At 37.0% G+C, this 25505-nt stretch overlaps 1 protein-coding gene and 1 long non-coding RNA gene across 3 annotated transcripts in view; one reads left to right on the forward strand and one right to left on the reverse strand.

Annotated features, from left to right (window-relative positions):
* On the forward strand, window positions 1-25163 carry RADX (RPA1 related single stranded DNA binding protein, X-linked). Of its 2 annotated transcripts, XM_027465093.3 has the most exons (16): window positions 1-747; window positions 1074-1216; window positions 3018-3210; window positions 6409-6517; window positions 6674-6765; window positions 6860-6982; window positions 7938-8045; window positions 9545-9712; window positions 10274-10434; window positions 10874-11058; window positions 12226-12294; window positions 17666-17745; window positions 19421-19714; window positions 21059-21241; window positions 22112-22253; window positions 23120-25163. In XM_027465093.3, exons 1-16 carry the CDS (start codon window positions 138-140, stop codon window positions 23136-23138), a joined length of 2679 nt encoding a protein of 892 aa, XP_027320894.3. In that variant the 5' UTR covers window positions 1-137; the 3' UTR covers window positions 23139-25163. The 2 variants fall into 2 exon arrangements, with proteins under 2 accessions (XP_027320894.3, XP_071898881.1); XM_072042780.1 differs by having other exon boundaries at window positions 2-747; window positions 22112-25163.
* Window positions 5782-25505, reverse strand: part of LOC140003275 (uncharacterized) — a 33342-nt gene continuing 13618 nt past the window's right edge. The window contains exons 2-4 of the long non-coding RNA XR_011811604.1: window positions 9955-10046; window positions 9217-9280; window positions 5782-6011 (exon numbers count right to left, since the gene is read on the reverse strand). This is a non-coding gene — a long non-coding RNA (uncharacterized lncRNA). The remainder of the gene's footprint in view (window positions 6012-9216; window positions 9281-9954; window positions 10047-25505) is intronic.

The following is a 25505-nucleotide window of genomic DNA, read 5'->3' on the forward strand; positions in this document are numbered from 1 at the left end:
GAACGCGCGCGCGCGCGGAGCCCCGCCCAGGCCGCGCGGCCTCAGCCGCCCAAAGTAGCGGCAGGAGGAGGCCGCCCGCCCGCCGCCGCCGTCCTTCACCGCCGCCTTCCGCCGGGGGGAGCCGCGAGGCAGCTGTCATGGAGGACCCCGGCCCGGATCCGCCCGACGACCCTCACGACGGCAGCACCCCCGCCTCCCCCAGCAGCAGCGGCGGTGGCGGCGGGGGGCAGGCTTCGTGGCTGCTGAGGGTGCTGGAGGCGGCGCGCGGCGCCTCCCTCCTCAGCGCCTCGCCCGCCGAGATGCCGCCGCTGACGGTGGTGGCGGTGGAGCGGTACCTGGCCGAGGCTCCGCCGTGCCCCCCGGCGCCTCCGTGCCCCGCCGCCGTGCCCCCGCAGTACTGGTACGACGTGACCCTGGCGGACGGCTCCCGGCAGGAGCGCTGCCACCTGGCGCCCAGCCTCAACGGCCTGGTGCAGCGCGGCCACCTGCGGCCCGGCGCCCGCCTGCGCCTCACGCGCTGCTCCTACCTCTACGACGAGCGGCGCCTCCGCTACGGCTTCCCCTGCCTGGAGGGCGTCGAGTGGGTGGCCGGGGAGCCGCCCGCCCGCCCCGTGCCCGTCGCCTCAGCGCCGCGCCCGCCCCCCCTGCGCGGCGAGAGGAAGCACTACCTGCCCCTCTGGAACAACGAGGATCCCTACGGGGACGCCTGGGAAGCCGAGAAGCCGCCGGAGAAGGTGGACGTTGATGGTAAATGGGCGCCTGGGGGGATGGGGTGGTGGGTGTGGTGCTCCTCTGGGGGGGGTTTGTTCCTCAGGGGGTGTCTCTCGAGCGCCAGCTGCTCTGGAGGTGGGTGTGCTGCTGATGGACAGCGCTCTGTGTCCTCCTGCACGCGTCCCTCTCCTTACAGTCCGTGTAAATATCAATAGCGCATCACACACAGGTGTAACTGTTTTGCAGCATTACCAAATTAGCCTCTTGAAACATGCAAACTCTTGTTCTGTGGGCTTTACAACTGAAAACCCTTGAAATGCCCAGTCGTGAACGCTCTTCCCTTCTTCCCTCTTTAATGTCAGTCTCTAAGCTAACTTCTCTTGGTCATCTGGAAATGACGTGGAGAAGCAGAATTCACTTCCATCCGCTGCTGGTCAGAGTGCTGCACAAGTCTAGGCTAAGGTACTACGGGAAGCCAGAGAAAAAAATGGATGTGCCGTATCAGGTAAGGAGGCGTTAGGGTGTAAGTTAGTGCTCTTGAACAAATGTGATAGGATATTTGGAAGTTACTGTTCCCATGTTTTAAACACATAACATTAACACTCATGTTGTAGATAACTTTGTATTAAAAATGCTTCATAAAAACGCTAGGCCCTTCCAAGTATGGAAATGGTGGAGTTGCTGGTAGTATGCACAAACTTTAGTAGATGTTTCAGTTACTATAGTCCAGTTGAGATTTCTCTGTGAAAAGACAGAATATTTGCTTAGAAGACTGTTTTCTGGTCTGTATGCTTTGGAAGGGGGAGTTGGTTTGTCTTGTACCCCAAAAAATAATACTAATAACTTTTTGTCCCTTAATTCTTGTACTAGATGACTTCCAGATAAATTGTTTTTTTTTGTAAAACTTTTTGGTCTTCCTAATATGTTGAGCTTTTTGTGATATTTTATGTAATGCTTCTTGGAAGTGGAACTGCAGGTGTGCTTGATTACCCACAGCTGTACTCATCAGCTGCTCACTTGTTTCTCCTGCCCTTAGAAGGGTGTTGGGGAGAAAATTGGAAGAGCAAAAGCAAAGAAAAACTTGTATGTTGAAATAAAAACAGTTTAATTAAAAAGTGAAGGGAAGAAGGGGGGAAAACAAAAGAGTGATGCGAAGGCAAACTGATGCCTGTGCAGTCTCAGAGCAACAGGTACTTGGGAAAGACTGTCCCCCAGTTTCATTGCTGAGCATGATGTTATGTGGCATGGAACATCCTGTAGGTCAGACCAGGTCAGCTGTCTCAGCGGTACCACGTGCCAGCCTTGTGGCCACCCCTTGCTTACTTGCTGCATGGGCAGAGGGAGAAACAGACAGGCCAGCAGTAGCTGAAACACTGGTGTGTTATCAGCGCTGTTATAGTCACAGACATAAAACGCAGCACCATGCAGGCTGCTCTGAAGAAAATTAACTCCATCCCAATCAGACTGCTTACTAGAGAGCAACACTTCACAAACAGGTCCGATAATTCCTTTTTTTTTTTTTCGTGGGGACAGAGAGGTATTCAATTTGTTAATGAAAGGCCATGTTCACCTCTTGTTCCACGTTTCCATTCCCTTTCACACAAAGATGAATCTGGGTCTTTTGCAGGAGATGATTCTTAGTTTGTTTTGGTAGATTTCTACCTTGTAAGACTGTTCACTGTAAGACTGTTTTAAAAAAAAAAAAAAAAAAGTATTACTGCTCAGTGATCTGCTCAGTTATGGATTCAAAGCTTTCCCATTTAAGAAAAGTAGGTAGAAGTCTTTGTCATAAGCACAATTTCAATGAAAAGATGGTGGTTTGCAATGCAGATCTTCCGAGTATTTTTTCAGCTTGAAAATAGTCTTGTATCTTGTTTTTGTCAAGAATGTTTACCCAATGATACTTCAGCTTCTCAACTTTCAAAACACATTTTCTTATCCACGGAGGCATTTTGAAGTGTTATTCTAAATACTGCATTCTATCTGATAAAGAAGAATTGTTTCTCTATCGATTCTTGTGCACAGTATTTCCCAAACCTCCTCCAAGAAAGCATAGGGTGAAACAGGCATCACCTCCTGTTAGTGAGTACTAGAAAGAGTTTGGGCTGTTGTAGTTTTGGATGAATTTTTCTTTGGAAACTGGGTATTTCTTCAACGCCAGTATTCAGTGCAGGTTTTGGAACATACTCTGGATCCATTTGTAATAAGTGAAGTCATTCATGAGTCAAGTAGCTGATGCATTATTTAAAAAAAAAAAAAGAAGAATGATGATGCTAAAAGGTGTTTTCTTGTCCCTTTTTGTTTAGGCTTACTTTGAAGTTGCTGATAGCTCAGGCATGATATCGATGGTTTTGTGGAATTCGTTATGTCCTGAATGGTATAACAGTATGAAGGTTGGCACGGTACTCTTCCTTGAACAGTATGCTATCAAAAACAGCTATCCATTTAAAACACAGCCAACCCCGGGAGATTCACAGATGAAGAGATTTGCTACAATTGGTTAAGTATTGCAGAAATCTGTTTTGATTCTGTGAAATATAGCTGTAAAAAGGGGAAATAGAAAGTAAAACAGCAAGTGATCCATTGCCAAGACTGATTGATGTGATATATATCTGTAATAATTATTCTTCCCTGTTTATATTTGAATCACGTTTATGAAGTTTTTTTGCCACAATTAGATAAAACCTTTAAAAAAAAATAAAGATAAAAGAATAAAGATAAAAATCCCTGATTTCAAGTATTGAGTTCATAATGCTGGGCCTCTGGTACTGAATTTTAATCTGATTCTGCTTCTTCCTGATAAGTAAAACAGATACTTTTTTGTGCACTGTTTGCACATACTGCCAGGTCATTGAAGTGCATAGTCACCTGCTCTGACTGTAGGCTTTAGTGTGGTCAGGCCCTGGTGTATCTGCAAAACTCCACTGAGTAAAAACTTGCGTTGGTGACTGCTGTCTGTACTGAAACAGCAGCACCATGGGAGTTCATATTTGAAGAATATTCCTTGACTGTGAGAAAGCATTTTCTTACGTGCTGTTGTTTGACAGATATTCAAGAGCCGTGCCACAGAAATACAAGTGGTGGAATATAACAGTAATAGCCTTTCCAAACTACGTTTGGTCTACAGTTGTTTTATTTTCTCTCCCACTTCACTGAACATGAGCTTTTTTTCCCCCTTACATGCTTATACTCAGAACAAAATGTTCAGAAAATACAAACAGCTGCCTTGAAACAAGCAAATATGTGTTTTTGATGGATGATGATGTATAACTTACTAACAATGACAGTTTCCTAATGCAGTTGCTACAGTGCATGAAAATAAACAATATTTTCACTGCTAGAAGCAGTGTATTCTCTGTCTAATGTATCTTCACCTTAAAATCAGATCTTAATGTGCAGTGTTTGTGATGAGTTGACAGGAGAGAGAGATGTTTAGCTGGGAAGGGAATTATGGGAGGGGAGCTGATGATATTTATAAACCTTCCCTCAAGCGATTGTAATTGCTGCAAAACCTTTCTGTGTGAAGAGAACAGAGTAAGATATGCCCTGAGGTGACTTTTGAGGCCAACGACTTCAATCCTAATGGCTTTGTTCACACTACACTACTGATTTCCACAAGCATTAGTGTTGATGGAGAGATCAAAATAGCAAATGAGACCGATGGGCCATAAATGATAGTATCTAATGGGAAACTTAAAACAATCAGTCTCTAGTGAAGTGCCACAGAGTACTTTCAGGCCACAGATAAATCTTTGGTTCATAGCAGCATGTACATGCAGTATCTTATTTCTTAGCTCAAAGCTCAGAATTTTGTCTCAATATGAACTTACAAAGCATGGTGGGCCATGTGGTGGTAGATCTTGAGTCCATATAGCCTACATATATCCATATATCCTACAAGAGGAGAGTCTGAAAAGAATAACATCTAGAAAATTTCCTAGAGCAGCTACAGTTGATGTTATGCAGCTCTTGGAGCATGATCTTCTGTTGTTCAGGTGATACATTTCACCTTTGTTAACATAGGTGAAACGTAATGCCTCAGTAACTACTCAACATAAAAATCTCTATTTCAATTTTTAAAGCATGTGCAGTGGGTGTTCCAAAAATTCTTCAGATAGCTAGGTAAAGAAATCAATTACACTGGGTTGCTCAAGTCAACAATTACTTTGTTTTCATAATCAGTTCCAATTTGTAATTTGATCACATACCAGCTTTCAAGTGTTCCTTATGACCATTCACCTGTAAATGTTTTAAAATGTATCTGTAGGGTTAACAAAGCTAGAATTTGTTAGTCTACAAGGGAAGGGGCTTTGAAATTTAAGAGTTCTACAAGATGGCATGTTTCTGGCATACGCCTGGTTTTCTGTGAAGCGAGTTCTGTATCGCCCACTTGTTTCATTTGCAGCGTTGTATGACATGCTAAGAGGTGCTGTTCTATAACCTAAAACTTCTAAAGCTTGAATACTTAGTACACTCATCTTGAATTCCACCTCTGGGCAATGTGTACGTCTCACACGTCACTGAATTTATGTGGTACTGATGAAAACAGCTGTTTCAAATAGCCCGGACTGACTTTCAGTTCTGAGTAATCCCAGTATATAATCTTTGGCTGAGTATATGGCTTTCATCTAATCTCAAAACGACCAAAATTTTTAAAAAATTGATGAATTGTTTTGATGGATAGAGAGGAGTGGTTTGTTTTCAGAAATTTTCTCACAATTACTGCCTGAAAACACCACGTACAAAACCACATTAGTCCTCCAAATACATATCTAGCAAGTAGCAGCCTGAAGAAAATTCTTAAGCAGAAGGTCTTTTTTTTCCATACAATGCCTTCCTGGTGTCATACCATGAGGGGAAGGGCCTGATAGGGAAACAGCTGTATAGGTTATTTATTCTTAGCAATTACTTTTCTGTGTGCATTATTCAAATAATCCCTTATCTGAGCCCAGGTATCTTGTAGAAATGGGATCAGAACAGTCTTTTTCATAACAGCGAGTTTTGTCTCGTGAGAGAGACGATAGAGTACCACTTAGAGCATTCTATATGCTGAAGCCATTCCTTCTGTATTCTTAGCTGGTTGCCATCCCCTGCCCCCCAATGTTCTACCATGTTTGTTACTTAGCATCTAAACACTTTGCTTAATAAAATAAAATTTTCAGGGGTTATGATATAGAAATGCAAAGGCCTTCTGTCTTCTTGCATGGCCACGTCATCGTTTCTATCTTACTTATAACTGCCTGAACTGGTGTCATGCACGGAAGTTCTCATCTGCTGGTTCTGTCTTCTTTCTTCATTGTCTGCAAAATAATTTTAGATTGTAGTGACACTTGAGAACAAAAATAAATATTTCATAGCTAAGCAGTATTGTATTAATTTCTTTTGCTGATGTTTAAAATACCTATCTGGAACAGACTAACTGGCTCATGTTCCAATTTTTCATTGGAAAATTTAGCATTGCTCAGATTCAGAAGTTGCATCGTGGAATGCTGTACCTGGATTTCTTTATCTCAATAGAAATATGAAGTTAGAGGACTTCATGGGTGATTTCACAAGCAGTGAGACATGGTTGAAATACATCTTTTATGAAACTTTACCTAGTTTTGTTTCAGGTTTTGTTTTTATTTAAAATGAAAAGTGTTTTCTTCAGTTTGTATTCATGCTTTACATGCTCAGTTTTTTTTTGTTGTTTGTCAGAAATCAGCCTTAATGTACGTGACCCACCTACCAAAATAAGTATCATTCCAGAAGAAATGGTTAAGCCAGAGTGGGGATTACCTGAAGTTAAATACCGCTTTATCACAAGGTAAAATGGAAATTAGTTGTTTGTCAAGCTGGAATTTAAATTTCATTAAATTACAGAGTGTTAATTGGAAACGTGATTTAAGAAATCTCTTAAGAAAGCTGTATGTTTTGTCGTTCATTCATTAATACCAACATTTTTGTTCTGTTCTGTTTTTAGGTCAGAGCTGGATAACTTACCAAACAATCATTCTTGTGATGTTATTGGTCTTGTGACATTTGTAGGAAGGATTGAACGAGCAAGAAAGAGAGGTTTTTGTATAAATAAAACTTTAAGAATTTATCAAACCTTTTTTAACTTTCCGAAGAAACACTTACATGTTTTTCTTAATATTTGTTTACACAGAACACAGTGAAGACTTCTGGCTCTATCGTTGGGCACATGCCATTGATGGGACCTCAGAGCAACCATTTATACTGGAAATATTTGCAACTTCTCAGCCAGATGTGTTTGAGCGTATTCATCCAAGTATTTATCTCTTTACAGTACTTATTAATAACTGTTCATAATGTTTTTTCTAGTTGGTCACTAATTTCAAATTCTGAATATAATTGCCATTGATTTTTTGTTTAAGTGCCTTGGTTTATCTCCTCAAACAGAAAATAGCTGATCAGGAATTACAAACTAAAATAATAATAATAATAATAATAATAATAATAATAATAATAATAATAATAATAATAATAATAATAAAAAAGTACTTGAAATTTTTGTCATACTGCAACCTACCAGTTAATCTAGACAGATAGAGGCAGCACAACCTGGGGTTCATCTGATGTGGTTAATTTCAAACAGAAAATTTAGTGAAGCACCCAGGGCAACATCTCTTTGATCAGAAACAACTAAAGAAAGAAGGCAGCTCTTTAAATCTCTTACTCTCTTTCTCCATAAATAAATATTTTTTTATAGACAGGAATAATGTAAGATGATTGGATGAAGGGAGAGGTGAATGTGGAAAAGCTTTGTTTCTTTGAAAAAAATATTTTTGGCAATACAGAAATAATCTGTGAGCTGTGTTAGTTATTTTTTGTGATTTTGTAATGTTACATTTCAAACTGGGGAATCCTTATGGATTTTTTAAAAGGCTTTAAATATTTCTCCTTGCCTTCTCTCTCTTTTCCTCCAAGCTACTCACCCTTCTTTTAACACTGTTACGTATTTCATTGACATCCTACCGGATGAAGTGTCACGTTTCAGTGCTAATATGTATGCTGAAATTTTCTTGCACATTTCTGAATTTGAAAATCTAATGACATCTCTATATTCTAATTTATAGCAAAGGCTAAATACATGCTGAAGGTCAAGAATTAAAATAACATGTTTAGACCACTTAATTAAAATAATTCAGTATGAGTCAGTCTTGAAATTCTAAAACCCATTAAATACCGAGAAAAAAAGGTTTTTTGTTTGTTTGTTTTTCTAGTGACATACTTGGTGTGTACACAGATGAGAGTGGTACGGGACCTCACTGACAACCCTTCCAGCACAATTTACCTTACGACTTCGAACGAAAGTCAAATATTCATTACAGGTAACTTAAAGTAGTTTTAGCTCTATGTGGTTCTAATTGTAATTGCTTGGACTATTACAAAAAAAAAGGCGGCATATTGCATTCAGGTGAGGCACTAATTGATGTATCTTATGAAAAGTACAACTATTAGGTTAAGCCATATGTTTACTAAATCTTTTGGATTGTTTTAATCATTAGATAGTGTTGCAGTGAATGTTGCCAGTTTCTTAAAAAAATGAAATATTACTTGCAGCTTTTCTGGGTTACAAATTTCCTTGTTATAATTAAAAAAAGTCAGTAAGGTAAATTTATCTTAGTTTATATTTTCACAAATACTTGAGAGCTGTAATGTTTCATGTTTCCCAATGCAGAGGCCCTTGTGCAGAACATGTGGCCTGGAAAGGGTTGTCGTACTGGGCTTTGCTGAAGGAGCATTCCTTCTAGAAAGTCTTATTTGAAAACTCGGATCTGCAGTACAATACTCGTTATGGCCTTGCAATACTGCACGCTAGATAGCATCAGTCAGCATTTCACAGCCAGAATCAGGCATAGCTCGTTGTAGTACTTGGGCTTTTTGATCAGGAGGCAGATATAGCACAGCGTTGTAGGTGAGTGGTGTAATGGCTTAATTGCAAGGGAGTATGAAATAAAGTAGACGCCTCTTTCCTGTGTTTATCTGCCCATCTCGTTTCTTCAGATTTCCTATTACATTACTCATCCAGCCTGAATCTTGCTGCTGACAAGGAGGAATAGGGAGTAATATGTGCTAAAAAACTATCTGAACATAGTCGTTTATACACACATGGTCTCTTCTAACAAGCTGGATAGGGTGTTTTGTGCTTAATTGGACTAAAAAAACAAGCTAGTCTTTTTCCTAACAGGTGATACATATTACACCTAAATTAAAGGTTTGTGAGTCTTTTTTTACTTGTTTTCCTTCAGTATATTTTGTGCTTAGTTAGTTGTCTAATTATTTCTATTTTGAGCTTTTCCTCAGCCTAGCTTAACTTCATTTTATGTCTCTTTGCATCCTAAATGAGAACTACAGCTGGAGATGACAAACCATTGGATGAGATCAATTTCAATTCATAGCTTAGAAGTAGACTTGCTTATTTGAAGTAGACAATTTATTTGATATAACTGGAATTTAGTCAGTATGTTGGTTTTAAACCAGACATCAACGAATACATACCTTACCAGTTACCTGTCCGGATATTTGCTGAACCCTGTGAAGAGGATCTACCCGTTCTTTCCTGCTGAGGTTATAGAAGAATGAAGAATGTGTAGGTTTTAGCAAAGGCAAAGTTACAAAATGATTTATGATCATTTTATTGTTGCACATACTCATGTGAAAAAAATGTTCTAGTAGTATTGCCAATTGTTTTATTATTTAACATTTGGCTAACTTTCAGTATCAGATGCAAGTGTTAGCTGAGGAATTCAAGATGCTCATTTGAGAATAAAAGCTCGTGACTATAACCTACTTTATTTTTGATATCTGATTATTTTTGTTTTAAAAGGGTGTCACAAGGGCCAGCCATACACCAGAGATACCAAAGTGAAAAACTTCATTCACTGGACTAAAACACAGAGTGAAGCTGATCAAATGAAGAAAACTGTCATTGGTGGCTATTATCCTCTTCCACGACCTCCAAATAGCTTTCTGAAGTATTGTAAAAGTAATAGAGGTATGGTATTGTCAAGTATCTTTAAGATCTGTAGCCTTTTTCAGTTCAGTCTTACTCCAAGCATTTGAAACATCAGTTAAAAAGTAATACAGTTATTATTAGTGATTACACAGATGTGTAATGTCTTCTAAGAAAGAATCCCTTTTGTGACTCATAATGTATCACAGGCCAAATCCTCATCTTACAGAAAGTCAGATTTTGCACTTTGTGCACATAGTTGCAGGAGAACTGTAACAACTTACATGAGCTTCAAGTCTTCCCAGAAGTTTTACTCTGACTGCTCTGCTAAATCAGCATTAAAGACAGTTATTTGGAAGAACATAATTAATTTCACCTGAAAACACAAATTTTGATATCTGTTAATGCATATGAGAGGGAAAAGGGCATATTAATTTTTTTCATGTGATGTAAACAAGAGGATTTAAAATCCTTCAAAAACTTATTTTAAAATCAATTTAATACTTAGTAATGTTTTTTTTTCCATTTTCTTTGAACCTTTCATTCAGACTTTTTGATAGTGCATTTCCTTAAAACTTGTTTATGGGAATTACTCTTTTGCAGTTGAATCAGTTTTGAAAGCCATAGGTGAAATGGGGAAAGAAATTGAAGATTTGCACTACAGGGAACACAAGCGCATTGCTATTCAAGGAATAATTAGCGCCATAAGATACATCAACTGTAGCAATGTAGCTGAAGATGCCTCAGGAGTAGAACCTGTTCAGGTACAGAGCTTGAAAATTAATGCTGTAGCACTTAAGCAGCTATGATCATAATTAGAATTGAGAATATCGCATTTGAATCCAGAACTTGGCTACATTGTCTCTTGATTAGCTGTACGTGCTATTTTGAGAACGACATAGTTTTGCAAGTAATAGTTTAAAATTTTAAAAAGCAGTGATTCAGTGTTTCTCTGAGTTCATTGTAGCAGTCTTCTGTAAAACTGCATAGCTGTTTAGAAGCTAGTAATTTAACTGGCTAGATGATTTAATTAATGTAAATTAGAATGTGGGAGAGTGGATTACTGCAATTTGCGCATTGTCACTTTCTAGACAGAATTTATTTTACTCACTTGCTCTAAAACATACTTTAACACTTCCAGGGTTTTGAGTTGGAAGAAATAGCTCTGGGTGCTTTGAAACTCTTAATTAATTGTTATTGCAGAAAGATGCTTCTCAGACTCTTGAAATTTCTACTGTGTCCAAAGAAGATGGTGTTCAGAAGGAAAACCTTCAAACTAAAGAGTGTACGTCTTTTCTGGGGCCTCAGTATGCTCCTGGGGAACAACAATGGCATCAAACTCCACAATCGAAAAAGAGCACAGTCAAGAGAAAGACAGAAGCAGAAGAGTAAGCTCTTTTCATAAATATGTAGTGTATCTTCTCAAAAACATTCATGTAAATTAATTCAAAACCTAGGTCATAGAAAAGCACGTAAGAAGGCTTTAAAAGGATATGTAGTTTAATCTTTAAAAGTAGTTCTGTGCTTTTCCTAGCATCAGGTGATGACAGTTATGCCATTCAGGCTAATGGAGGATTGATTACAACAGAGGCATTTGATTGATAATGCTCTCTTCTTTTTAAAATTCATTGCTACTTTGTTATTCTCAGGGATTTTCAATAAAGGTAGTTAACACTTCAACAATCTATAGGTTAGTGACCTATCTGTGAAACAAGTAATAGTTACAATGGTTTCTTCACTGGAAATGCAGAACTGGAAGGAATAATGTTTTAGTATAGTTATTCCTTAAATCCAACCATAAAAAATTATTTTTTTTTTTAACTTTTTTTCCCCTTTCTGGTTAATGGAAGGTATTACACATAGCTGTAATTTGCTCTTAGAAAGGAAAGGAGAGGATGGTTATACGGTAACCTAAAGACTTGAAATAGCTCACAGTGCTATGGCTCTGCTTGTGATGTAATTCTGTGAAATTTTATTGCACCTAGTTAGACACAGACAAAGGATATCAGTCCAATATAAGAAAATGGGATAAGAAAAAAACTAGTGCAACATTTTTAATTTCAAGAGTAAAATATTTGTTTGTATAAATGTATCCTTTGTTGCAATGTTTGTGCAAGTTCTGATGGAATTGTACCAAGTCTTACAAGCCTCATTTATATACTGAGAGATTTAATGTTGCAAAAATCTAACAAGTCACGTTTTTTGTTTTAGTGGATTTCACATGCTATAAAAGCTTTTTTTTTTCTTGACTTTTCATATTCTGAAGTCATAATAGTTGGAAGAGAGCAGGCATTTCAAATATTTTGCAGGCAAAATGTAATTAGGATTGAACAGAAGCTTACAATGAAAAATGGGGAATAGAAGTTCTGTCTTGGTAATGTCATAGCAAGCATGTTAGTGGATTTCCATTCCATAAGAAAAATGCCAACATTAGAATATTTTAGGTTCTGCCTGGGGAAAAAAAAAAAAAAAAAAAAAAAGCAAGCATGTTCTTTGCTCTGTGTATTTCCATTTAACAGAATTCTGTAAAATAATGGTGAATTTCCTATCTTAAGGGGAAGTACATCTGTTATTCCTGTACCATCTTACCACTATTTCACAAGGTCTGCAAGGAAGAAATTTGGGTAAGTCATGTGAAGTTAATTATGTTAAATATTTGCAATGATGAAGCAAAGACACTTGAAATTAAATTCTTATAGGTTTGAAATTAAACTCTTATAGGTCAGGAATCTGCATGGAAGTGAAAGAACACAATAGAGTGGAATTTAATATTTTCTATTAATTTCCTTCACATTGATTCTAGGTCAAATATATTGGATTATTTTATTCTGAAACAAAATCTTGACTGTGTTATTAAACAAATTTTTAGAGAGCTACATGTGCTACTTAAGGAATACCTAGTAACAGGGGTCCATCATGATAAATAGAGCAATATATGCAGTCTTTGTTTCAGAGAGATTATAGTTTAAATAGGAGAGTCAAAGGTAGGAGCGAGGAATGCTTAATTAGCAAGCAAAGTTAACAATGTGATTGCATTAATGGATTTGCTAGTGGTAATTAAGCTATAAATCATCACTGGTGCTACAGAGGTGTAAGCTCACAGAGGTGTAATTGTCTCTGAGAAGTCGCTTGACTCCTTCCACTGCCCAACACTCAATCTTTATCGAACTTGCTTTGGATCCAGAAAATGATGAAAAAAAAAAAAATGCAGGTAGGAGTTTCAGATCCATAGTCCTGACAAAACTGGAACCTAAAGAGATGACTACATGTGGGAAATTATTAAGAAAGCAGAATTAATGTTATTTGCTAGTCTGGGGTAGAAAACTTCCTTCCTTCATGCAATTTTGTTTAAGGGTTGTAAATTCTTGTCATTTGTCTCAAACAAAGCTTGAGTAACCTGAATTTATGAACTCTGTGATGACAGTAATTTAAAATGTCTGGTGTTTTGGTGGTGGCAACTGGGGTTTGTATCATGAGTACGTGATACATGTGTGCAGTGGGATCCATTAAGACGAAGGGACTGAAGCAACTAACATATGAGTAAAGGCTGAGAGAATTGGAACTGTTCAGTCCAGAGAAGAAAAGGCTCAGGGGTTAATATATTTGGTAAGTTTAAAGGTTGATATAAATGTATCAACATATATAAATAGCTGAAGGGAGGGTGCAAAGAGAATGGTACCAGGCTCTTTTCGTTGATGCCTAGTGATGGGACAAGAGGCAGTGAGCACAAAATTAAATACAGGAGGTTCTGTCTGAACATCAAGAAGCACTGTTTGTACTGTCAGGGTGACTGATCACTGGCACAGGTTGCCCAGAGAAGCTGTGGAGTCTCCCTCCTTGGAGATGTTCAAAGGGTGTCTCAACCTGGTCCTGGGCAGCCAGCTCTGGATATTCCTGCTTAAGCAGGGGGTTAGACCAGATGGCCTCCAGAGGTCCCTGCCAACCTCAATCATTCTGTGATTCTCTATGCCCTTCCCTGCCTTCTTAGTTCACTTTCAGCACCTCTTCACTCCTCACTAAAGAGAATTTTTGGTGCTAGGGATGTATCGACAATCACAGTGATGGAGGTTATGTAAGTTATTGACCATTCTTCCATGAAGATCCTTTTGGTAGACACTACATTTTCTAGGGGAAATGGTTGTCTGACTCTGCAACTCACTCATTTAGCATGACACCTGGCTTTAGTATCATGCACCTGCCAAACAGCAAGTTACGTAGCCCTGGGGGGAACCTGGGCAGACCTCAGCTGCTAGGGTGTCTGTTTAACAGCAACCAACTTAGCTGGGGAGTCAGCACAGACACATCTTTCAGCTGGACTTGCTGCCTTCAGGGACAAGAGGCTGTATAGCCACCAGGTGTAAGGATGGGTTTCAGGGTATTGTGGTGTAGGAGTTTGCAGGAACGTGTGGCACGAATCCATTAGAAAATCAGGATGGTTTTCTGAATGGGAGGAATCATTTTTTTTCTTTTGCTTGCTGAGAAATACTCAATTTCTTTAGGGGGGAGGGGAGGATGGGAAAGAATGTATTCTCCCCATTTCTTAAAAGTGGAGAAAGAGTTAAGGCATGTTTTCTTTGTTCTCTGCTTTTCTCAATCTACTACTGTCCTCGCTACCTGTGTGCCCTGTACTCTATGCCATTAGTAAAGGAGGAGAAAGTCTGTGTTGGATTATGGGAAGCTGTTTCACTCTATATAATTAAAAGGTAACTCGTGTATTTCTGTAATTACCTATGTGGTTGTTCTGAGTTCTCCAAATTACAGGAGAAAAACCGAAGGCTAGCCTGAAGTACTTCAAGCTTGCATTGTTTTCTGTTCTGTTGCTTCAAAGTAGCAGAATGCCAGCTCTCACTGGAATATTCTAATATGTTTATGAAATAACGGTGAATATTTCTTAGTATTTATTATAGCTTAGATTATTATAGCTTATATTACTTTGTGTCGAGTATTTTGTGCAGTATTTCAGAATGTGGCTGCACTGTTGAAGGCTTCATGTTTTTAGATAGTAATAGCTTATTTTAAGGTTCTTTATTTGACCGCCTCAGTGCCTACATTTCTGAGGTAACTCATGTATAGGATGCCATCTAGTATTATCAGGATGCATGTGAAATGGTCTGATTATTAAGGGTTTCAGAAAGAACGAGGTAAGAGGAGACCGATTAATTTAATGCTACCATTAATATTTACATCCTTGCTAGTGGAGACACTTAAGAGAAATGTACTTTCTTTTTTACTAGCTTTTAATGTAAAGTAGTTCAACTGATATTTTTTTATGAAGGAGGAAAGATCAGAAATTTTAGACAAGCTTATTTTTTTCACGGAAATAGAAAAACACAATGGCTTTCTTAACTTTTTAATCTTTAGAAGCTTAGCACTGCAGGTACCACAGAGTTGCTGGTGTATTACATGTTCACAATCCAGACTGCTTAAAAGTGCCTTGCTTGTATGCTTCTGTCCTTGCAGTTTCACTTCTAAATGTTTAGTGTAATTTATCCCTTTTCTCATTTTCTCCATTTTCTATCCCTTCCAATGAGAACTAATGGACAGGAGAGTGTGCAGATTGCAGGCTGGGAATAGCAAATTTGTCGTGGCACAGGTTTTCATAAAGCTGGCATGGGCAAATTAAGAACATGGATGTTTTGGTTTACAACAGCCACAGCACACAACACTAAATGGAAGGATTTGGGTTATGTCAGAAACATGTAAGCTGTTGTGTATTCACACGTAAGTTTGCCTTGTTTACGAACTTAGCGCAGGTTGCACTGTGCACCCATCCAGCACAAAGCAGTCCTGTAGCAGTAACATGTTGGGCAGGCAGGTGAAGACCTTCCAGCCACAGGTTGTGTAAGAAGCTTGGGAAGAAGTGTGATAAGTTTGTTTCAAAATTTTTAAGAGGCAAAACTAGCTGTAAGTCAGAGCCTTCTCACCTTGGAAAACATTTTGAAAAGAAAAACAAGCCAATTTCATAATATCAACTTGTCAGCAGTATGAGTTGGTGTACTCCCATGCTTTAACGAAGAGGGAAGTTAGTTGTCTTGTGCCTTACTCAAAGTGTTGATTTCTGAGCAAGCCTTTCATAACACTACTAGATTTTCATGTCTGTTGTTGAGAAAGTCTTGAAAGTAAGAATTAAGTTTTGTGGGCATTCGTTTTTAATTAGACAACTTCTGTTAATAGCTTTTGATAATGTCTTTAATGGCTTGAAAATCTAATAATATAGCTGATATGTAAATAGTTTATTACTGTGCATACACAGTAATTACTTTCTAGGTTAGTTAAGGTAAAAGGAATTAATTCTTCATAAAATGAAGCATTGTTTTTATCTCAAAATAATACCATAGGAGTCATGATGTAATTACTGAATTATTTTTAGAAAGTTAAAAATTTTCCAGCTACATTGCATCAGAAAATATAAAAATACTGTTGCATGAAATTAGATACGACCTATTGAATTCATCTTTCTGAGGTTGCACTGGACCTCAAAATTTGAAAAACATCTTGAACTCTACAGTGGTATCGAAGCTCATACGACTTTCTGTTTACTGATACATTTAGCACAGCTCTCCTCTGTAGCCTGGTTGGGTTTTGGGGAGCAAGTGTGGTCATGCTTCTCTGTGGCAGCTTTTTGTTTCAAAATTTAGTAGCTGAAACCTTATTTGTATAGTTTGTGCTGTTTGAACGAGGATTCTTTTGTGCCTAGAGGTAGAGATCACAAGATAGTCACTCCAGTACTTAGGTCACACAATGATAATAGTGCATTTCATAGAATGTACTTTCATACTCAAAAAAACCACAGTGTATTTCCTTTTATCTTTTCACAGCATTACTTCATCTTAGATATGTTCCATTTGTTATGAAACACAGAGTTTTCAGTATTTATCCATAATACGAAATAGGGAAAATTTGGAAAGAAAACAATAATAATTACAACTGAAATGCAAAATAGCCCACCAAACAGCATGCACTGCTTCAGGCCCTTTTTCACTGTCTTTGTATTGTTTCTGTGTATTTGCAGTTATAATACCTTATTAGTAATTACGTTGGTAGACTAGAATTTCAGTGGTACCTGAACCAAGTCTTGCCTATATCTCAGTAGTTTGTGATGCAAAATAGTCTTTTTCTTGAGTTTATTCATACATCTTGTTGAGTTTATTATAAGAGGAGTGTAACAAATAAGAAAGGAATAAATGAGCTTAAGAGCGTATCTTTCTATGTTGTGGCTGTAGAGTATTTATGTTTTTCTCCAACATTTCTCCAAGATAATTGATTAGAGATTGTAGAGGATAGTTGCTAACCATTAGTTAAAAACTTCATGGTTAAAAATGAAAGTATAACTTTCTAAATTTATTTATTTTATAAGCTCTTTTATTTATTTTGGTATTTTAAATTTTATTTTATTTTAAATAAAACTATTTTTAAAATTAAAAAATCTGGTTTGCTTGATTTACCTCGTTATTATGACAGGGTAGTATGTGCAAAAGAAAAATATTTGGAATTTATCATTTGGATTCTGGAGTGATGAGTCATCTGTATTTTTGCTTTGTGTTTGACTGCTGAAGTGTGCTGATTTGAAATCACAACAGCATGCTGTGCAGTATTTTCTTTAGAATTAAGTCATAAACCTGCTGATAGTCTGAGATACTCAGCTTTTAGTGTCACGCATGCTATTTCCAGTAGGTGCTCAGTAGAGGGCAACAAATGCTGGCTTTTGAGTATAAAATACTTCCCTACCTACTCCATAAAGGAATGAAATAAAGCAGTTCTTATCTTGAGCTCTTGAAAATTGATTTACAGAGCATAGTAGGTCTCATTATGTCAAGCTGCTATATTACAGGTCCTGTGATGTGAAACCAGCTACCAACGCTCAGTCGTTCAGGCTTGTTTCATTTATCACTAGAAATCTGTCAAGAACTGAACTTTTGCTGCATAGTGTTTGAGATTAAATAGACTTTAATGTATAAATATATATATACACACAGTCTAACTTTCCTTTTATAGCTTGGACAAATCTCAGCATGAAGATTTTGTTCAAGACAAAAATGAACAGCCTGTATCAGACAGTTCACAGTACTACGCAGGTATGTCTCAAGCGGTTGTAACATTAAGTTTAAACCTGCTTCTACCCTTTAGGTCCAACACAGGCAACAAAGATATCCTTACAACCATTGTTTGTCAAGACAGCTTTTCTATGCATCTGGCTGTATTAGCCTCTTGGGAGCCACTGTATGAACTTGTTAAAGTCAATGTGCTCCATCATGTCCCTGATGTGTTATAAAGGATGGCTGAAAGGACACTGTTAAGCTGTTTCCCTGTAACAGAAAAAAATTCTCAGTGTTTATACAAACTGCAGGTCAGTTTTGTACCTCAGAAGTATTGTGCAGTGGGCTTAGTAGCACAAGTCTTTGCATCTTTTTTTGATTCTTTTTTTTGCATCTTTTTTTTTCTTGCTATGGTGATCTGTATGTCATAAAATTGTCCATCTCCAGGAAGGTAGCTCCACAGCTACATTAGAACCTAACTAAAAGACAAATACAAGATGTGGGAGGAAATGAATGCAACATACAAGCCAGTAATGAGAGTGATGGTTGGGTTTTGGATTTTTTATCAGTTAATATTATTAAATATTTATTTTTTCCTTTGCAATTGAATATAAACTCGTATTTTAAGTAGTTACTTTCTTGATATCTATTTTTGAATGAAGGAAGAAGTTAATTTATCAATCATCATTTTGTGTAGCTTAGTCTGTTTTTTATTTCATGCAAATATTCTGTCACGTTTTCCTCTTTACAAAGCTGTCTAGATTTACTCTGAGTTATGTAATTTGATCTGAAAGCTTGTCTACTGCTTGCATCTGTCCCGACATCAACATTTGTCAATTTACTTCCACGTATAGCTGTAGTATGGATACTGTTGTCCCTCCTTTTATTCAGGAATGCCACAGCACATCTTAATGTAATAATGATGGTTTGCTTCTAGTCTACTGATGATTATCTACTTCGTTGTGTTTATTTAAAACAATAGAATTTACAGTGAACTTTCTCAAATGATTAATATATTGTAGATTGAAATTTTGAGGAAAGTTTCAAATTGGAGTAAAATTTATACAGTAACTGTTTAAAGTGATTTTTTTTTCAAGTGAAAGAACAGCATTAGGTATTATGTAGAGATCTGTTCTTCAGAATTAAGAAAACATATCCATAAGTAAGTTTGATAATTAATGGGTTAATTGGTTCTTAGTCTTCCGTGAAATTTCTCATGACTTTTAAAAAATGAGGAATCAGATTGGGTGTTCTCTCCTGAAATTATTTTTTACAGGAATTCCTGGTAGCTGTAGTGTTTATTGTGCTGTGCTCTTACTGTCTCTGGAATTGCTGGGATACTGTGTAGATACCTTAAAATGAATGTGTGTGGTTTCAATTAGGATGGTTTAAAATTAAAATAAATAAATAAATAAATTCCTTGTACATATTTTAAACTTGCTTTCATGTTTTCTGGATGTTCATTGAGCAAATTATGTCCTCTCCAAATACAAGCCATAATGTTCAACGTAGTGTTTTGAAATAAGAGGTTTAACTACAAGTCTAGCCTCTAAGGTTAGTCATATACTCCCGTTCCAGCTCTAGTTTCTTTCTTTTGAACATTCTGCTGTCTTCTTAACTGAGATGTTCTAGTGAAAATACTTCTCTTCTACCAAAGAAGTGACAGGATTCTGTAAGTACATAAGCAACTAACTATTTGCTATGTTTATACTAGACCAAGAAGGACTAAGTGCTATGCCTGAAACTGAAGAGACCAGAGGAACTTGTGATTCATGGCAGAGTGACCTGTGGGCACAAGTAAAAGACAAACTGCTGAAATATTTGCATCACAGCACAGTTTTCCCAGAAAGTATCCCACGTAAATTTGATTATGCGCACAAAGACTTACTTATGCAACAGTACAACCTTCATGCAGCTGTGTACCAGCCAAAAGAAATGAGAACAGATAAAAATATCAATGAGTTTAAAAGTGCTAGTGGCCTTGGGTATTATGAAGTGACAGTTCTGGGTAAGTATTTGGTAGCCTGGCTGTTTGCTATGCTTGGAATGACTTAAGGTTAGCCAGAAACTAAATAGATTTCTTTGGCTTAGTCATTCGAATTTGGGTGTTTAAGTTTAAAAAAAAAAAAAAGAGATATGTTTTAAAGACATTTCAGATCTCTGTTAAAAAAAAAAAAGGAATTAGAATATTATTACACCAGAAAGCAGTAATGCTTGTTAAAATTACCATCGTGTCATTAATTGAGATAATTGAATATCTTATTTCTATTGCCACTTTCCATATAATTGAGATTTTGTGTATAGGTGTGTGTGGATTATTTGAAGGTTGTGTGTAGTCCTTAAGCTGTTCATTATTACAAATAGAGAGAGAGGTTCAGTTCAGTAAGTGAACTAGTCTGACATAATTAGGTAAATTGTTCAATTGCACTTTATTGTCAGCTGATCTTTCTATTGGAGCAGTACCCATCAGGAGCAAGGTAGTGTTCTTAAGGGAAAAGGAAATGCTTGAAATGCTTCTTTTGAGTTTATATCCTCACTGAGTTGTTTTTGTATTTATTTCTTAATTATCTTTTTTAAGTGCCTTTTTAAAAGTGCATTTCTTCCATACTAGAAAATAAAGAGCTTGTATTTTAGCCATACTCATCAACAACTCTCTGCTGCTTCTGGTTACCACAAAACATCAATTGATTTACCTTTATTTGTTAAAATATAAATATGCAAGGTGATGACAAATATGCAACAAGATCTGTTCGTTAGCTTTACTTCGGGATATTAATGTTTGGTTTATTTTCCCATTAAAAGGAGAAGGAAGTTGACTAGATTAATAGTGCTCATGTTAAGTTCAGGTAATTTTAAAGTTTCCATTATTTGCTAAGGGAGATTTTCAGAGAAGGTATTTAAACATTTACAGTCATTAGAATCCTGGAACATGGAATAAAATATTCAAGATGAAGGTAGCACAAGTACTGTACCACATGCTGCATAGATACAATGAATGTAAAATGATTTTTTTGTCCTCATAGCAGTGATGAAGCTAAAAAGAAGTATGAAATGGCTTCCAATATTGATTTAATATTTTCTGAGCTAATAGCATTGATGACCTTAAAGCATAATAATGTTGTAACTATCAGTTTCAATGTGTGTGTATGCTTACATAGGTTTCTATTGAAATGTAGTTTTAGTCATCAGTTATTTAATTAATGAACAAAGAGCAAGTGTGTAAACATTTTCTGATGATATATATCAGTGTTCAGCCTGCAATAGTCTGATTTTTCTTAATGAAGAAATGCAATGTGACGTTGTAAATGGGCTGGAGATGAAGATTTGTGCTAATAAATATTTTTTTCGATAGGTATAAACCACGACGTAGCAGTAGATGTCGCATTTCTCCCACTGTTCTATCCTGAAAACCCACACTTACTTCAAATGGAGGACATTGAAAATGACACGTTACTGTCTTGCATGAGTTGCATCTCTGCTTATCATCAGAAGACCACCAGCTATGGAGCACTTTGTGACACCTTTCCACTTTCAAGTGAGACTGACTTTCACTGGCATCACTCATTTATCTTTTCTTATTCTGTATCCCAGCACAAGAGATAATCCTCTGTAGAAATTAATGTTGTAGATCAGGCATTGCTCACTTCCGTGACACATACATGAATTTTGTGTGGCTACCTTTACATAGATATAATACTGAATTTTCAAGGCAGTTTTTATTGGAGCTGTTTTGTACTCTGAATATAATATTTTAATATCCAAATCACTAACTCCTAAGTGACCTAGATAGTATTTTGCCATATTATACTGACATAGGAGTCAGTACTTGTGCCTGAGCATGTGGATATTTGCCTTGATTTGCTTGAAATAGAGTGGAATAACAGTCAACTCATTTCGCTGATATCACATGGAACAGCATCTTTAATGCAACCTACACTGCCTATAAATTGAAGTATTTGCCTATTATGCTTCTAGTTACTAGCACCTTACAGCACTTGTGCTGAGCGCTATTCACGCATGACATGCTGCAAAGTGCTATGTAGGCCTAGTGTTTTCCTGCATGTTAATACAGACAGATCTGATTTTATTCAAATACATTTACTTTTCCTTGAATGATTCTATGGAATCTGAGAATTACTAATGTTTAAGTAGTGCGTATTTCAGTATTTCTGTTTCTGATGCTATCATTTGTGGTGGATGAATTTAGTAATGAGATTCTACACCCCCTCCCCTCACCTCCACCCCCCAAAAAATAATAATTCATAGTAGACCAGCACATAATAGTTCAAGTGTGTTTTTCAGTGAAAGATACTTGAACATACACACATAACTTTGTGGAAAATAGCATCAATTCACTTTGCGTTTTTATTGTATGTATATTAAAACTACGTTTCTTAATTTCTAGATGAAATTGTAAAAGCAGCGATGGATCTAGACGGCAAGCATGTTGTCTGTATCTTGGACATCTGTCACTTGGGTGATGATAAGGTGGAAGTCTTTCTGAGCAAAATCTACAAGACGGTGGAACCGGATGTGCTGGGCCTAGTGTAATTTAATAACTTATTTTTGAAACTTAAATAGCGTTGAAAAGGAGGGAAATAAATTTGCTGTAATTTGAATACACCCTCTACACACTGCACTTTTCTAGAACTAGCAGAAAAAGATTATGATTCTTAGAGCAATTGTCATTCACATGAATGTGAAGGACAGTTGTTACCTTTATTTTTGGCAACCTGCAAACAGTTTTTTACATGATGTCTTGGTCACTTATGTTCAAGAAAGGTGAACAGGCAATGCAGTGAGCTAATCCTTTGATAGGAAACCAAGGAGTATAGCTGTGATCTCTCTATCTCTCCCCGTGTGCATACAGAGCAAAAGTATGCATCAGGGTGAGAATTGAGAAGAGAGGCAGGCTTTTCCAATATTAAAGGCAATGTTTGCCTAAGAATTAACTGCAAAGAATTTAGGCTGAAAATTAAAATCATTTTGAGGATGTGAACTATTATGTCCCGAAGTGGTCTTTCAGTGGGAGGTACTATAGACAGCCCCTTTAGGCTTGAACCTGACTGTGTTTGTGAAAGGGATTACATATTGTGGTGCCTTAGTACTGGGGGCTGGACTCAATGACCCAAGAAGTCATTCAGTTCTTTTTACCTGATCAAGGTCAATTGCTATGTTTTAATATGTCTGCTTTTTGTATATATAGTGTTGGATAATGAGTATAGCACCTAAGATTTATAACATATTTTATTTATTACTTTAGAAAATGAAACATTAAAAAAAGTTTTTCTTCTAGCTTTGTAAGAGAAAAAAATATTTTTAAGTAATATTTTGCATGGCTGGATATAAAGTTCATTACTTTTTCTTTCCTGTTGGTCACCACTAGCGTTATCTTTTTTCTTTTTGGTGATAGCTGTAATCAGAATGCATGAAGGAACTCAGCAGCTCCAAGAAGCTGCTGCTTCCGGGAGGGCAAAAGACTCAAGAATACTGTCAATATGTTGAGCCTATACAAGCTAGCAGCTGCTGACTCCTGCTGAGTTCTGAACCAAGTCTTGCTTTTTCCTCCCTTTGGCCACTTATGCAACCGGATCTTTGGGAAATGATTCTCAAGCATGATCCTAAAACACATTGCTGCTTGACAACTTGTCCATGTGCAATGCTGGTCTCAGCTCAGTTGTTTGAGAAGAAATGATTGCATTGTGGAAGCTTGCCACTTAAATTGTACCATTGTTGAGTAAAACTTTCCAGGTATGTTTTAACTGCCTGTTGGTTAATAGGGAGCATCTTTTTGAAGTACTGGCTCACTTCTTTGCTCTGGGGACAGTGGACTTTGTCTTCAGGTCCTTCAACTCTCTACTCTAACTTCAGTTAATGGTAATTGAAGGAGAAAGTTAACTGTCTTTATTATAGTAGAGTTTCAACACAACTTCGTATAAAAAAAAAAGTCCTAATGTTTAGGGAAAAAAAAAGGTTTAAATTATTCTGAATTTCTACCATGGTTTATAATTTAAAAATGTGTTAATGAGAAAAGTTTAACTTGTATTGCACAAACTAAAAGTGAATTAAATGTGACTTTGTATTGTTTATATTTTATACAGATTGTAATAGTATTAACTCTAGAGCAGTGTTTGTCAACCCATGGCACTGAAGGCAAAATGAACACAGGACAACCCCAGAAGAGCAGGGTGTTGCTTGCAATTACTTGTGTAATTTTGTTGCTCATGGGTATATGAAGATAAGAAGCCATTGCTCTAGAGTGAGGAAATTAGCACCAGCACTTCATGTACCAAACTGAGCCATGCTGACTGTGTCAGCATTTTTTTAATTTAGATATACTTCAGGTCGAAGTCTAATTTTAATAAAACCAGTATTTCTAGAAGCAATTTTAAAAAATAGTTATCTTTGTATGAAAGGACTGATGTGGCAAACAGTGTCACAGTCACTGTATTCAATTGTTCTAGACACTCAATCCACCTCCTTCAATAAAAATCCAGCAAAGATTGTTTGCTGCATTGCACTGCTTACTATACTTTAAATGTATAGCATTAATCACTTGCTTCTCCATATTAGGAGGTTTCCTAACTACAAAATGTATCAGAATGATGTAGACTACGTGTAATGTGCACTTGAGACTTTTTAAGTGCATAACTTTATTTTACAGAAATAGTGGTTGAAATTTTTCATGGCAAAACCAGAGGAGGAGACACATTCACTCCTGTAGAATGAAGTGCCAACGTTAGAAGCATACGCTGTCTTTGGATAGGTAGACAATATTCAATGCCTATAGAAGACTTGGAATTTATATATAGTATTTATATATAGTAGACTTGGAATTTGAATACTCAGGGCAATTCTTAGGAGGAACCTACCCCATCCTCATACATTGAACTTAGTATGCCAACTTCAGGTTTTGAAGTGTTTTTTTTTTGTATTGTTACGTGATTCTACCAGTCTGACTGTGTTTCAAAAGAGCACTGTATATCTGGGGAGAGGGTCCAGTCTGAAAAAACCTACTGGCTATTTTATTTGGGGTTCGTCAACACAACTATAAACCAAAGTATTTTTGTTCCTGAGTCTGTCAGAATTTGTTAATTTTGCCATGTGAAACTAACATAGCGTCTTTACTCCTGCAAATTATATCACAGAAATCATCTTTCTTGCTGCTGTGTATTGTCATTGCTGAGGGCAACATTCAGTACTGAACTGTAAAATTCATATTCACCCAAAGAACTGTATCCTGAAATCTGCATTTCCATGTTTCATATGTTTCCAGCATTAATATCAAAGTAAAACATAAGAAAGTAAACTAAGTGTGGAATTAATGGTACTTTTGTATGTTTAAAACTCTGTAAGTTATAGATCTTAGAGGTAAGATCAGTTTCAACTTAATGTGATGTAGAAATAGTGTAACACTGTAAACAAGAAAATATAAATAAATAAGTTAATATCTGTAAGTGTCTTGGATTCTTTCCTTCAATTTTGTAATGTTCCTTCTGAAAGCTGTTCCAGTATTTCAAGAATCTCCTCCAGAGTCTTGTTTACTCTTTCAAAGAATCTTTACAAGAGAACTAGGTCAAGCTTCCGTCAAAATACACGCAACCTATTGTAGCTGCTCGTGGCTTTCAACACTGCTCAGCATGACTTGCAGAGAAGCTGTAAAAAGGCCTTGAGTTTTTGATTTGTCTTTAATTTTCATTATGACCTACAGAATTATGGCACTGCAATAGAAAAAAATGAAAACCTAACTTATGTAGGAAGATAGGAATCAGTACTACTAATTGCTACGGAATACAGCT

Source organism: Anas platyrhynchos, chromosome 10 (genome assembly GCF_047663525.1).
Source record: "Anas platyrhynchos isolate ZD024472 breed Pekin duck chromosome 10, IASCAAS_PekinDuck_T2T, whole genome shotgun sequence".
Lineage (NCBI taxonomy): Eukaryota > Metazoa > Chordata > Aves > Anseriformes > Anatidae > Anas > Anas platyrhynchos.

Bases quoted from the DNA above. Each gene is read 5' to 3' on its own strand.
- RADX (XM_027465093.3), top strand. From the start codon at position 138: ATGGAGGACCCCGGCCCGGATCCGCCCGACGACCCTCACGACGGCAGC. The intron at 6,518-6,673 runs GTAAAATGGAAA...TTCTGTTTTTAG, and splicing joins AAATACCGCTTTATCACAAG to GTCAGAGCTGGATAACTTAC. The intron at 6,983-7,937 runs GTATTTATCTCT...TTGTTTTTCTAG, and splicing joins GTTTGAGCGTATTCATCCAA to TGACATACTTGGTGTGTACA.